Genomic DNA, 13,532 nt, shown 5'->3' with positions numbered 1-13,532 from the left:
TCATAATATAATATATCTTTTTTTTTTTTTTTTCTTAAACTCTGAATACTTAGAACATTGTTTTTGCTCACTAACGACCAGGTCACGATAGTACCACACAGCAAGCTTTTAGGTTACACACATTACAATAGTGTTACTGCCACACAAAAATAGACTTGGAATGGATGGGAACACAAAGCGGAAAAGTGGGGATGGAAAGGGGGTCATCAGCCAGGTTTGTTTTTGGGAAGGGGGAAGTATAAAGACAGAAGAGGTTGGGAAAAGGGGAGAGGAAAGCTGGGGCACTTCATTAAAGATGTCAACAAAATATAAATGGGAATTGGACCACGGTAAAAGTACACGGCAACACATCACGTGTCAGAAGAACAGAGCCTGAGGACAGAACCAGGAGAGTAGATACTGAGAGAGGCTGGAAGGAGAGCATAGAGAAGTGACAGTGTCAGAGAGAACAAACAAACATAAAAAATTACTGCTACAGCTTCTGATATATACTGCTATCCATGATTATATATTTTGTATACATATATATACACAGAGGACTGGCACACGTAGGACTTGTGCACACAATCACTGGCCCTAACGAGTGTCCCTCGTAGAGGGTCATCTTGATGGCACGTCTTAATATTACACCTATGTGGCAGCCTCTAAGCTCATTCATCATCTTTGACAGTCTGAGAAGACCTCAATAATTCATTACTCTGGAATTTGATAATATATATGTATAAATTATTTATATATATATATAAATAAATATGGTCTATAAGCCTCTAGAGTTCTCTCTTCCTTCTGTGTTTTTTTATGATTGGTCTCTTCTCCATATCTACCTCTTCATTGGCATTTTGTCAGGAGTAGATTAAGCCGTGCATTACAGGTGAGGGAGCAGGGGTGATGCACACAACCGCAATGCTGGGTGGTAGAAGTGGGATGTGGTGGAAGTTTTTTTATTTTTTTCTCAGAAGGGATTATTTTCCTGTTAAGACCCCTTCAGTCTGAGAAGAGACTGGCGAAGGATTTCCTCAGGTTGCGGATCGTTTCGGCCTTCACCTCGTCGTGACTAAGACTGGAGCGTGGAGCTGGTGAGTCTGCAAGGGTGAAGGAGTTGGTGAGGGACTGGGACTTACTGAAGAACAATGACCAGTGATGGTGTGGAGGTAGGAAGGAATGGTGGAAAAATGCAAATGAAGTGGAGATAGCAATATGAAAAGGGAGAAAGTTGTTTTATTGAGAACGAGCAAGAAAATGGGGTTAGGCAAGAAAAAAAAGGAGAAAGAAGCACAGAAAAAGGTAGAATTTAGGAGAGATGCAAGAGATGAAGACAATGGGACACAAGATTTAGGGAAGATGTAATATATATGTTGGTTTGTCGGAGGGGGGAAGAGAAGGGATGTTTAAGGAAGGGGGAGAGAGAAATAATGGTCAGTTAAAGTCATGCATTAATAATCATCCACACTTAAATATCCACAAGTCTCAGACACCATCTACAGGCCTTGAAAAGGAGAGGAGGTATAAATCACAGAACACAGTCAACCTCAGGAAATCAACTGAACCCACCAGACAGCAATGGCTATACCTTGTGTCTTAATATGAACCCTGACTGTTCTAGGCACCCTGTGCCACCTGGGAAAGAGAACTGCCCACATGACCCAACAGGATCCAAGCTATAAGTGTACACAAGACCATGAGCAAAACCACATGGTGGTCCAGTCTTTGACATAAAGCTGTGTCTACCTTACCTAAGCGGCATGCAACAAAGGGATGCAAAAGGTAGTACGTGAAGCTGAAACCTGTGTGGCCCACCCAGAACCTCAAGGGCTCTTACTTAAGCTGCGGCTGGGGTGGGGGCAGCTCTTGGCCAGGCTTCTGAGCCACCTGAGGCTTTTGTGGCCCACCAGGACGTGCCGCACCCTGCCCAGGTCCCTGTGGGTTGGGCCTGGGTTGCTGGGTCATGGGTCGCTGTTGTGGCGGTTGTTGCTGGTGTGGTGGCTGTTGCTGTGGAGGCTGCTGTTGAGGAGGTGGCTGCTGGGGACCACCAGGTCCTGATGAGCGTTGCTGGGGTGGTGGCTGCTGTCCTGACTGACGGATGCCATGTTGCTGTTGGTGAATTGGTGGTGGTGGCTTCTGCTGAGGGCCTCCAGAGACTGGCTGTCTTGGAGGGCCAGGTTGGCGGGGTTGAGGAGGCTGGACACCCATTGGCTTTGGGCCTGCTGGCATAGGAGGAGCTTGCTGCTGGCGTTGGGGTGATTGCGCACTTTGAGGGCTTGGTTGCCTTTGAGGGGACTGAGACTGGCGGGGAGATCCCTGCTGTGGCCTCATCTGCTGGGGCTGCTGCTGCTGTTGCTGCTGCTGTTGTTGTTGCTGAGAAATCAACTGCCTTTGTTGTGCACCAGGGCTTGGAAGGTTTGGTGAATGCTGTGATGGCTGAGGACCAAGACCTTGAAGCTGTTGTCCTTGGGGTGGAGGTCTCTGTTGGGGTGGAGGACCTCCTTGCCGCTGAGCAGCCTGTGCTGGAGGGGGTGCTCCTAAAAAAACATAAAAAAACAAAAAACAAATTAAAACAAGCTATTCCTAATGGAAAGATGAGTTATTTGTGTTGTAATTCTTATTTAACCCTCTTCCTGCCAGCCAAGTCATGTATGGCATACGATGACACAAAATTGCTTCCGGTTGGCCAGGTTAGTATGCCATACATTGCTTGCATTTCACCTTCTGCTATAATCCTACGGTCACTTCAGTGACCATGAACTTATAGCAGAACCGGTCAGCAGACTCTGCTGAACAAAATAATAGCTGTTAGTAGCAGCCTTTCATTTAAAATGTGCCCCCCTTTCCCCGGTGTTACCATCACTGCACTGCTCCTATCTTGTTTCCTCCTCTTCCTTGCTGCTCTAAAGTTTTCTCCCATCCTCACTGACAAACATATATGATCCCCAACTCTCCCCTCCCTCACAGTACTGCCAGCTTCTCCTTCTCTCTTTTCCATCAGCTGTCAGCTGCTGCTTGGGCATAGGAAGATTGGTTTCAGGATGGAGAGTGGGGGGCTGATAAATATATCATGTTTACCAACCTATTCCTTTTCTGAATGAACACAGTGAGTTATTGGTATAAGTGATCAGTACTGATCACTACTGTGTTCATTTATAACTGAAGCATAGTTACCGGTGTTTACTATCTTTTCAGTTTCTGAATGAAAAGAAAGCCTCTGTACAGAGCATTTCCTGTTCATTCATTCAGTACAGAGAAGGATATTGTGGATCTGTGTCCTATATCTTTTTATCTGTCTCAAAAGTGAGACATCAGGGGTCTGTTTAAACCTCTGGTATCTCACTAAAGCCCTTCCCTAACAGGGCTGTTAAAAAAAAAAATACAATTGTTAAAAATGGTAAAAAAAAGTTGAGCAATTAGAACTTTGTGCATGCGGCTGGAGCTGCATATAGGTATCTTCTGTTACTCCATGGAGACGTGACTGCTGTATAAATAGAGCTGCAGGTCCTAGTTTAACAGGCGCGTGGGTGAAGGGCCCGGAATGCACACTGTCTGCATTCGGGGCCAAGCATCCATACCCACATTCCTGTCAAATTAGGACCTGCGGCTGTGTTCATACAGCCACTGCATCCCATGGAGTAACATAGGCCCACCTGCAGCTCCCGCAACTCCAGCTGTATAAACAAACTACTAATTCATGTTGAACAGGCCACAGCACCCACATAAATGAGCACCAAGACCTCATTCACACACAGCGTATTTCTGCACCCACGAGTCATAGATGTTTGTGTACAGCCGCAGGCATGAATAAGCACCAAGACTTCATTCACACACACAGCGTATTTCTACACCCATGAGTCAAAGATGTTTGTGTACAACAGCAGGAATGAATGAGCACCAAGACCTCATTCACACACAGCGTATTTCTGCACCCACGAGTCATTGATGTTTGTGTAAAGCCGGAGGCAGCAACCGCAGGCATGAATGAGCATCAAGACCTCATTCACACACCGAACGTATTTCTGCACCCACGAGTCATTGATGTTTGTGTACAGCCGCAGGCATGAATGAGCATCAAGACCTCATTCACACACAGAGCGTATTTCTGCACCTATGAGTCACAGATGTTTGTGTACAGCCGCAGGCAGCAATACACTGACCCACACTTAGATATGCGGTTACAAGCATACAGCCAAGCCGTCTGTCAGCCTGCTGCCCACAGCTGTACGCAAACACCTTTGACTCTTGGGCACAGAAATACGCTACCTATTGTAGGCCCCTTGTGGTCATGTGAATGAAGCCTATAATACCCCCTTCCCAAACACACATACCATACACGTGAACTAAAAAAATAGCAGTGATACCCTTTGTGTGTGGGTGCACTGCAGTACACTAACACACTAAGGGCCAATTCACATTAGTGGGCACACGTTAATCTAATTGCTCTGGTATGTGCTGTACTCAAGCAGTCTATTGTTACAATGCATTGCAGTGCTTGATTTTGTTTCAACACTCGGTGGCACATTGTTAAGCACTGCATTGCAATTAAATACTGTATATGCCTTCATCATTTTATGCCAATGTACACCAAGGCTGCGCACACATGGCACTACGATTAGGCATTAGTAAAAGGAGTAGGTGAAAGCCAGCCTCCAGATTGCTTTGACTGTTTCACAAAGAGGCACAATTTAAAATTCCCAAATATTTTTTAAGTCAACACAGTTTTATTTTTCATACTTAGTAGGAATTTATACTATATACTAATAATTATTTTAATGCAAATTTTAGTAAAAGCATAATTTGAAAAAACATTTGCGCAACTATCGAGGGACCTACAAAATCACTGGCACCTTGTTTTTTTTCTACTGGTCTTATGCTTTCAGAAAATTAATAGTTTGGGGAGGGGGGGGGGGGAGGGTGTCTTAGTAACTCTGAAAGCTGTAACCCCCAGATTTTAAGAGATGTGATCACATATTGTCATTTATGGTACATTGAGTCTTAGCGTGCAAGTTCAATGGGCTTCCTATTTTGTCAGCTGGTAATGACCTAGTCGGGGGATTGTGTCAAGAGATTGCTGAAAATGAGTTGCTTTCTCTGGATCCACAAATGAGTGAACTTTGTCATTGGGCATGAACATACAGTAGGTATGCACAGCCTATTGCATTAGTGTGTGCACCCCAAAGCTCGAACACATATGTGTGTGTGTGTGTGTGTGTGTGTGTGTGTGTGTGTGCATGTGTATATATACTGACAGTGTCAGTAGGGCAGTGGACGGTGTCAGTAGTTTTTTTTTATTTTACAATTTTATTTTTTTTACAAATTTTTTTTTTTTTTACAATTTGTTTAGGAGCTCGTTAGGGGGCTTTGGTGAAATATCAGGAGTCTAAACTGGGGGAATCTGATTAAGGTGTGCCTAGGCACACCTAGCACACCCTGTGCACACACCTATGGGCATAAAGATCTTGAGGGTGGCTGGGTACATGAGAGATAATTTGATCCTCTTGCCTATCAAAGTTTTACATAATGGAGTAAAAGCTCTATGGAGTTTTGAAATTTCAGAGAAGTCAGAGAAGAGTAGTATCTTTTGGCCCTGTACAGTGAGGTGTTTTTGTGTTCTGTATGCCCAATGAATGAAGAATTTGTCAGCATAGTCACGGTATACCACCACGACAGGCTGTGGTTAAGATGAGTTTGTTTGAGGGCAAAATCTGTACACATGGTCCATTTTTATCAGACTGGAGGAACCCAGTGCTGCGGGGACATCGTGGGTATACAGCTTGTGAGGTTCTAAAAAGCCCAGCCTTTTAGGGATGCCTATCAGATGAAGGTTGTTCCTTCGTGATCTGTTCTCAAGGTCTTCAATTTTGTCAATCAATGCTGCCTGTCATCTGTGGAGAGTTATGAGCTGGATTTGGCAAGAATCCTTGCTGTTATTGATGCTGCCCACCCCCTGCGACAAGGCTTTGGCAATGAGTTGTTCCCTAATGTCCTGCAGTTGTTGGGAGAGGAGCTCCTGAATTGAAGAGGTGAGATCAGGTTTGAGATGTGCAGCAACCTCATCTGTTAGTAGTTTGTAGTCGATAAAGAAGGGTACTAGAAGTTCGAGAGAGCTTCCCTGTGAGGATGTCTGTTCACTGTCCGTCGTCTTAGATGAGCAAGGGCAGCTGTTAGGCCCCTTTCACACGTGCGGACCAATCAGGTCTGCCTGTCAGTTTTTTAGGTGGACCCGATTAAACCATCCATTGCCCTCCATGGATCGACATCTGATCCTGGCCACTAAAAACAGATGAATGGGGATCTGTTCCCCATCTGTCTTGCGGACCGGTTGATAGTCAGATGTATACAGACAGGCTGTCTGTTTCCATCCGACCACCCGTAGAGGACAGCGGGGCTGTGTCCCAGTCTGCTCTACATAAGCTGAGTGGACAGAGACCTGTCACCTGTCTGCTCAGTGGGGATCAGTGAAAGATTCCCTGATGAGCAGGCAGATCTGTTGCCAGAGTCCACCTGTCTGAAAGGGGCTTTAGTCTTCAGGGTTGTTCACTTTGGCAGAGAGGTTTTGAAAACAAATTCCTACATTCACGAGTGGGGGCAGTATAAGTTTGTTGAGTTCACCTGACACTGATATTGTCTGGTGTCCTCTCAGGCTACTAGAATTTCTGAAGATTAGTGGTAGGCTGGAGCTTCAGTGTTCAGCATCTGTTCACATTGGGCACTGGAACTGCAAGCTGTCCCTTAGACACCGCAGATATACAACTATGAGGCTGATATAGAGCTTTGAGGCCTGGGCACTCTCCCATACAGGAAGTGCACTGCTATTTATCAGGAGATATTTCAGACAAAAGGTACCTTTCTTTCAGGGTGCTGCTGGAAGGCACAATTAACATTTTTTAAATGCTCTCTATCACATAACAAATCTTCATTTTCACTTCACCTTTTGAGTTTGGGTCCACTTTAAAGAGAATTGTGGAGGCAAAATTGGCTTTGGGGTGATCAAAGCAGCTGCATAGAAATGGGAATTCTAGTATTCATATTGTACCAATGGATGCCACACCAAAATGAAATAAACATGTTGAATATGGGTGGAACTGGATAGGTAAAGCCTAAAGGAGTTGTAAAGTCAGAAGTTTTTTTTATCTTAATGCATTCTATGCATTAAAATAAAAAGCCTTCTGTGTGCAGCAGCCCCCCTAATACTTGCATGAGCCCCCTCTCTATCCAGCAATGTCCAGGAGTGCCTCTGCCATCCAGGACTCTCTCTCTCCTGATTGGCTGAGACACAGCAGACTTTACAATCACTCAATGTGAATCGGTACCCTGTGATATTAGATGGTCCATCCATTTGCCCAATTATTGAGAAACACAAGACCCCCTGAAGAACTACCTTAAAAGTACCATTAAAGCTCAAATGTAAACTAGAGGCATTCTTATAAATCAATTTCTTATAAAGCAATTCATATTTTTTTATTAACACCCTACCTGACTCTACTACGATTTTACTAAGGGAGTCATCAATCATGTCTGGGCCAATGCCAATTCTCCTATTAAATTACTTAATCTTTGATTAGGTCAATGGATGCTCATTATTCGGTGCTTCTTAATGGGAGAAGTCTATCTTGCTCTTTTCTGTTTTCACACAATACAAGGGCAACAATACTGCAGTATAGATTGATATACGGTATATGTGAGAAGATAGATGTCAGATTGCAGGAAACTAATTGTATAGTTAACTGCTCTAGAATCGCACCTGATTGATTTGCCTGAACACATATATCTTTCCTACATAACTTTAGTTAGTCTTAAAATGAAATAAGTTACTCTCTATTAATTATTAACAATCCTGTGACCAGTCACATACCTTAAACTGTCAGAAACAAAGACCGACCAAGAAAGAAATGCATCATTTGTAATCTTTTCTGTTTTTTTTTTTTTTATCTAGCACCCTTTTTTCAGTCAAGGCACCCTCTAAAATTATAAACAGTCTCAAGGCACCCCATTCTAAAATGTAAAAAACTATTCTAACAGTTTTACACAATACAGCAACATTCACACGTAGGACACCCAATATTAGTGGTGATTTATTCTTTCAAAGCGAATATACTTTTGCACACTGGTATAGACTAGTTTTCCAATGTTTCTCTTCTCCCTCAATTCCTATCCATCAGTCAGCTAATGTGAACCCAGTGCTGAGGGAGAGGGGCAGAGGAGGATCAAACAAGGATGCTGTGTAGTGTTGCCACCTGTCTAGGATTTGAATTTTGTGTCCAGGTTTTAGTCCCCCTGAAACCCGGACATATTATTCATACAGGAATGTGGCTGGGAACAGGGCCTGACAGGAGGGTGAGGGGACACTATGCATGCCACATTACTGTTCTCTTTGGAGCCCCCAAAGGTGTCCCAAGTCTGTTATCCTATATTGGATACTAAAAAAAAATAAAAAATTGGTGTTCAACGCTAAAGTGTTTGGGTTTGGCTTGAAGTAAAAGTAGAAACCCTAATGCTGTGGAGGCAACAGAAATCCTCCTTATCAACTGATGACGTCATTGGTTGTTAGGATGCCAGTGTCTAGTTGTAATGGTGAATAATGAAAACCTGTGGCTTTGTGTAACTAAACGGCAGGCTTGATCCACCTGCTGGTTTTTTACAATTTTAGATCAATTTTTAGGCATTTTGCCTTGGCCCCCCCTGAAGAAACCTAAATGCACTGGTTGAAAAAGGCTGACCTAGCATCTTGTGAACATCTGGACTTTCAAATTCTACTCTCCATAAAAATACAACCTTGGGTATAGAAATGGAGGATCCACCATTGCTGACTAGATTTGGAATGTACAAACTCCAGGAGTGTCATCCTTATCCATCCTTGATTACTTGGTGGGTTAATTGCATGCAGTCAGTAAGACGATGGGACATACACTGCAGGTCAAACAAGCCAGTAAAGGCCATTACTATATTTGTATCTGACAGGTTCCCTTTTGGAAAATAAGGTGGAGGACCCAGATATCGGCTCCCAACTATAGGAAATTATGTTTTATTTTGCTTTTGGAGAGAAGGGAAGGTTTAGAGCCTGTCAATTTTTTTATCGTAATTTCTGTCCTCTATTGGGGAGGGTATCCGTCACTTCTCAAGACAGGAAGTGATGAAAAATCTTTGACAGGCACAATGACAAAGACACATTTTTTGTAGAATGAGGAAGGGTTAAACCTTTTGACAATATTTTTATGTCTGTGCTTTCCTGTCCCACTGACAACCACACTCCCATTTCTATTGCGGGTGTCACGGGGAAAGTTGAGTAAAATTTCCACAATAAGGGTCAGAGAGAAATAAAGCTGCAAAAATTTCTCCCACCTTCCCCCACCCATAAAAAAAAAAAAAGAATTTGACTAGAGCTAGGCCTAAACCTTTATATCGGAGGTCACCAACCTGTCGACCAAGATCCACCTGTCAATCGTGGCTATCTGACAGGTTGATTGCGACCAGACATGCCGCCAGCTTCTGATCAAGCTTGCTACCTGTCACATCAGAGCTACAGCAACAGCCGAGCTGAGCTATTGCCCAGATTAGATCACACATGCAGAGCTGCAGTGGGGTACCGGGTGCGCTCCTGCACTTGACACTAATGTAGAAGGCTTACATTCTGTCGGGCGGAGTGATCTCCATCCAACAGATGATTTCTAGTCCCGGCCTCTAATTTGCTGTCAATCAGAGGTTGGGAGGTGGGAGAAGAGGGTGCATAATGAATGCAAGTAACAAGGATAATTTTTGTTGGGGGAGGGGGGGGGGGGGCGTAGGGGTTAATAATTTCATAGAAATGTGCAACATGCAGGGATTAATGTGCTGTCACTGATGCATTATTGACCAATAGCAGTTAATTAATCCTTTGTGGCGCCAGTGTCAGTGTTAATTAACCCCTTTATGCTGCAGAATGAAGGGTATTATTCAATACTGCCACTGACCACTAATGCAGCATAAAGGGGTAATAACACTGACACTGGTTACTAATGCGTCACAAAGGGGTTTATTAACTGCCAGTACCCACTGCCTCAACACTGACCATCAGTATAGAGAGGTGGTGGAAGGGGAATCCAGTGGCTAATTACAGCTAGGATTGCTTTTACAAAAAAAAAAAAAAAAAAAACAGCATCGCCTGCCCGAAAAAACAATATTGCGAAGATGCCTGTAGCTACAGGCATCATCCCAGTATACCACTTTAAACCGGCAACGTAAATATACCGGTCTTAAAGTAGAATACCAGCTTCAACCTAACTAGCCTTAAAAAATGCCCCTGCTGACTAACCTATTTCCAGGCCACTCCAATTAGGTCACGTTATCTTACCTGTGTGTGACAGTGGTGTGTGTAGGGGAGAGGAGAGAGCACCAACAGATGCTTGGACATGGGAAACTATAGGTGATGTCACCACTCCAGGTTTTAGCCGTTGTCTTTGCGCTCTCTTCTGCTGCCACCACTGACTGATAGAGGGAAGATCACCTGACCGGATCAGGGCAGGCTGGAAATAGGTAAGTATATACATTTTTTTTATAGTGACATTTGTTTATATTTTTATAAGTTTTCTCCATGACATCTTTTATTTGGGCTTTACTAGTTAATTTAGTTAAAAAAAAAGGGATAAAAGAGGTCGCTGCACCTCGGTAATCTTTGATCTCTTCCATGTTGCTCAAGTAGATCTCCACCTCTCAAAGGTTGCCTACCCCTGATCTATATTATGTAAAGTGCAAAGAAGTTTGCTTCCAGAAACCACGTTTATATGCTAATTTTTACTGAACATAGTATTTACCCAAATGCTTATTATCTCTAATAAAATTTTGGAAACTAGAGAAGCAATCGCCAATGGAATACCACAATGTTTTACCACTGTTTTTAAAAGCCAAAATAGTTCAGTATTTAAATTGTCTGCCATTTGCCATTTTCCCTGTTTGCAACTTTATCAGTTCTAAAAGCTTTTTTAAACAATCTACTAACACGGGCAAAGGGTGTGAATAGATGATACGGTATGTGGAAACAACGTCAGTAATACGTCAAGGTATTTGAGACTCTGTTATTTCAACACTTCTTTAAGAGAGGGTGGTCTATACACGGGGGGGGGACCTTGAATTTAAAACTGGAATGCTGTAGCTTAGTTGTGATTAATGAATAATCCAGAGTAAGCAATTGATATAATTGCGTAATAAAACTAGCTCAGTTCTTGGTAGCTGACCAAGCCGTTAGTAGAAAAAGTAAAGCAATACATGTACCTTGTGGAGGTGGTCTTTGTTGTGCAGGAGTGGGAGAGCGAGAGTGAACAGGCTGAGCCTAAAACAGAAGGTGCATATTAGCAAATCCAACTCGAGGGAGTAATGTGGGCTGAGTACATAGAAATAAAATGAAGCAGAATCTCTTCTTGTACCTGGGGCTGCTGTCCATGAACAGAGCGGCTGGGAGATGAGCCACTTTGCAGAGTCTGGGCCATCTTACTAACCACCAATTCTGCTATAAGCTGACGGTCTTCTTCTTGCTGGTCTCCAATCAAAGGCATTGATGAGCCAACAACCTAAAAGACAGAGGCAGTGATAAGCTGGGTCTTTAGAGGAAGATCGTGTAAGGTATACACAGACACAGTTCAGTAGCTGTTCCAATCCAATCCAAGCCAGCCTTGTGCACCAAAATGCTTCATTTGTCAGTTTCATTGTAGTAAAATCATATCTGCGGTGCCTATCAATAAACATCATATAACATCTCAAAGAAAAATCATAATTGACAAAGTGTAGTCACAAATAAATCCAATGACAATCAGATATCAAAAAGCGCAAAAAAAATATTTTGAGATATTAGAATTTGGAATAGTGCTTTGGGCAACACTGGTCACTAGTGGCTGGCATTTACTGTCTTTCAGTCATAAACAAATCACAGCTAAACAGGTTCTGAATTGTTAATCTGGAAGAGAAGAGTAGCTGTTCTAAGCATAAAGCATTAGCGGTAGAGCTAAGCCTAAGGTGTATCTAAACCCAAAAACAAAAATGTACTTTATTGCAGTTCACCAGATGTGGTGGCTACATTCATTTACAGGGTTTTTCTTTCTTTATTTTTACCTGGTGATACTGCCAGAAACACACTTCCAGTCCTAGGATGACGTTAACTCACCCTACTGTATCAGGACGACAGAAACCAGATCAAACTACTGAAACTGTTATCTGTACTGTTGTCTTGTACAAACATAGATGGGTGGGATCATGTAGTCCTCCGAACAATATACAGTATCTCACAAAAGTGAGTACACCCCTCTCTTTTTTGTAAATATTTTATTATATCTTTTCATGTGACAACACTGAAGAAATTACACTTTTTTGATGTCTATGGAGGCCAGGAAATCCCCCTGATGTAGGGAGGCCAACACTGTGCGAACTGATTCCATCTTGAATTTTTGAACTCCCACAAAGCAATTTAGTACTTTAAGGTCCAGGATTGGACGCACCTTGCCTTCCTTCCTGGGAACCGTAAACCAGTTTGAATAAAAGCTCTGAAAATGTTCCGCACACGGAACTGGAACAATTACCCCCTGTTGTACCAGGTCCTGAACTGCCCCAGAGAGCGCCAGCAAACGATCCGGGGACATTCGCACATTGGAAGGGAATAACCTTACCAGAGGGACAGATCGAAACTCGATCTTTTATCCAGACCGTATGACCTCCTGAACCCATGTGTCTGCTATCCGGGATAGCCACAGCTCCGGAAACCGGCAAAGACGCCCCCTCCTTCCCCCCCAGATACGGGTGAGGGTGCACCTTCAGGCCAAGGTGGTCTTGTCCGCAGGTCTGGAGAAACCAGACTTTTGTTTGCCAGACCAGGGTCGCTTGGAACCGCCCGAGGGAGCCTTAAAGGGCTTTGCCTTATCGACTGACCCAGAGGGACGAAAAAACTTCTTGTGTGCTGAAAAGGAGGGACCCCGTCTGCGATGAGGGTCCTTACCCTTGTTAGCCTGTGGAAGAAAGGTACTCTTCCCCCCCTGTGAGACCCTTAATTATGTCATCCAGGGTAGCTCCAAACAGGCGATCTCCTTGAAAAGGCAGATCAGTCAAGGGCAGGCCTTCTTTGAAGTCTGATCCGCGGACCAGCACTTTAGCCAAAGTATATGCTGGAGGACCACTACCGAAATTGACAGTCGGCTCAATATGGGAGCAGTGTCCAGCGTGGCATCACAAACAATTTGCTGCCCCTGCACCAGCTGGTCCAACAGCTCCTCAAAGGCAGGAGGGACTTGTCTCCCCTCCAGGTCACGGCGTAGTAACTTAGCCCATTTAATCAATGTTTGTGTGACAAGGGCAACCGTAAACACCGGTCTTAGTGCAGACCCCGCCAAGGAGTACATATTGCGGGCCACAGACTCCGCCTTCCTATCCTGCGTATCCTTAAGGGATGGGGAATCCTCCACTGGAATCACGGTAGCTTTATTCAGCCTGGAGTCCGTAGGTGGCACAGTCCACTTCTTTTTCAGGGACTCTTCAAAAGGGTAGGGTCTAGCAATCTGCTTAGGCTCCCCAGAGGAACACTTTGGGTG

General features: G+C 43.8%; 1 protein-coding gene across 4 annotated transcripts in view; it reads right to left on the bottom strand.

Moving 5' to 3' along the window:
- Positions 1 to 231: 231 nt before the first annotated feature.
- SYN1 (synapsin I) overlaps positions 232 to 13,532 on the bottom strand; it is a 253,699-nt gene continuing 240,398 nt past the window's right edge. Inside the window, exons 10-13 of one of the 4 annotated variants that reach the window (XM_082263912.1) lie at positions 11,385 to 11,528; positions 11,233 to 11,290; positions 1,785 to 2,519; positions 232 to 1,082 (exon numbers count right to left, since the gene is read on the bottom strand). In XM_082263912.1, coding sequence (XP_082120038.1) covers positions 1,816 to 2,519; positions 11,233 to 11,290; positions 11,385 to 11,528 — 906 coding nt within the window. In that variant the 3' untranslated portion in view covers positions 232 to 1,082; positions 1,785 to 1,815. Of the gene's footprint in view, positions 1,121 to 1,784; positions 2,520 to 11,232; positions 11,291 to 11,384; positions 11,529 to 13,532 lie in introns of all 4 variants that reach the window. The other 3 variants (XM_082263909.1, XM_082263910.1, XM_082263911.1) reach the window with 3 other exon arrangements.

The sequence above is a fragment of the Pelophylax lessonae genome, assembly GCF_965119305.1.
Source record: "Pelophylax lessonae genome assembly, chromosome: 7".
NCBI lineage: Eukaryota > Metazoa > Chordata > Amphibia > Anura > Ranidae > Pelophylax > Pelophylax lessonae.
The sequence above is the reverse complement of the archived record's forward strand: the minus strand, read 5'-3'. Positions and strand labels throughout refer to the sequence as shown.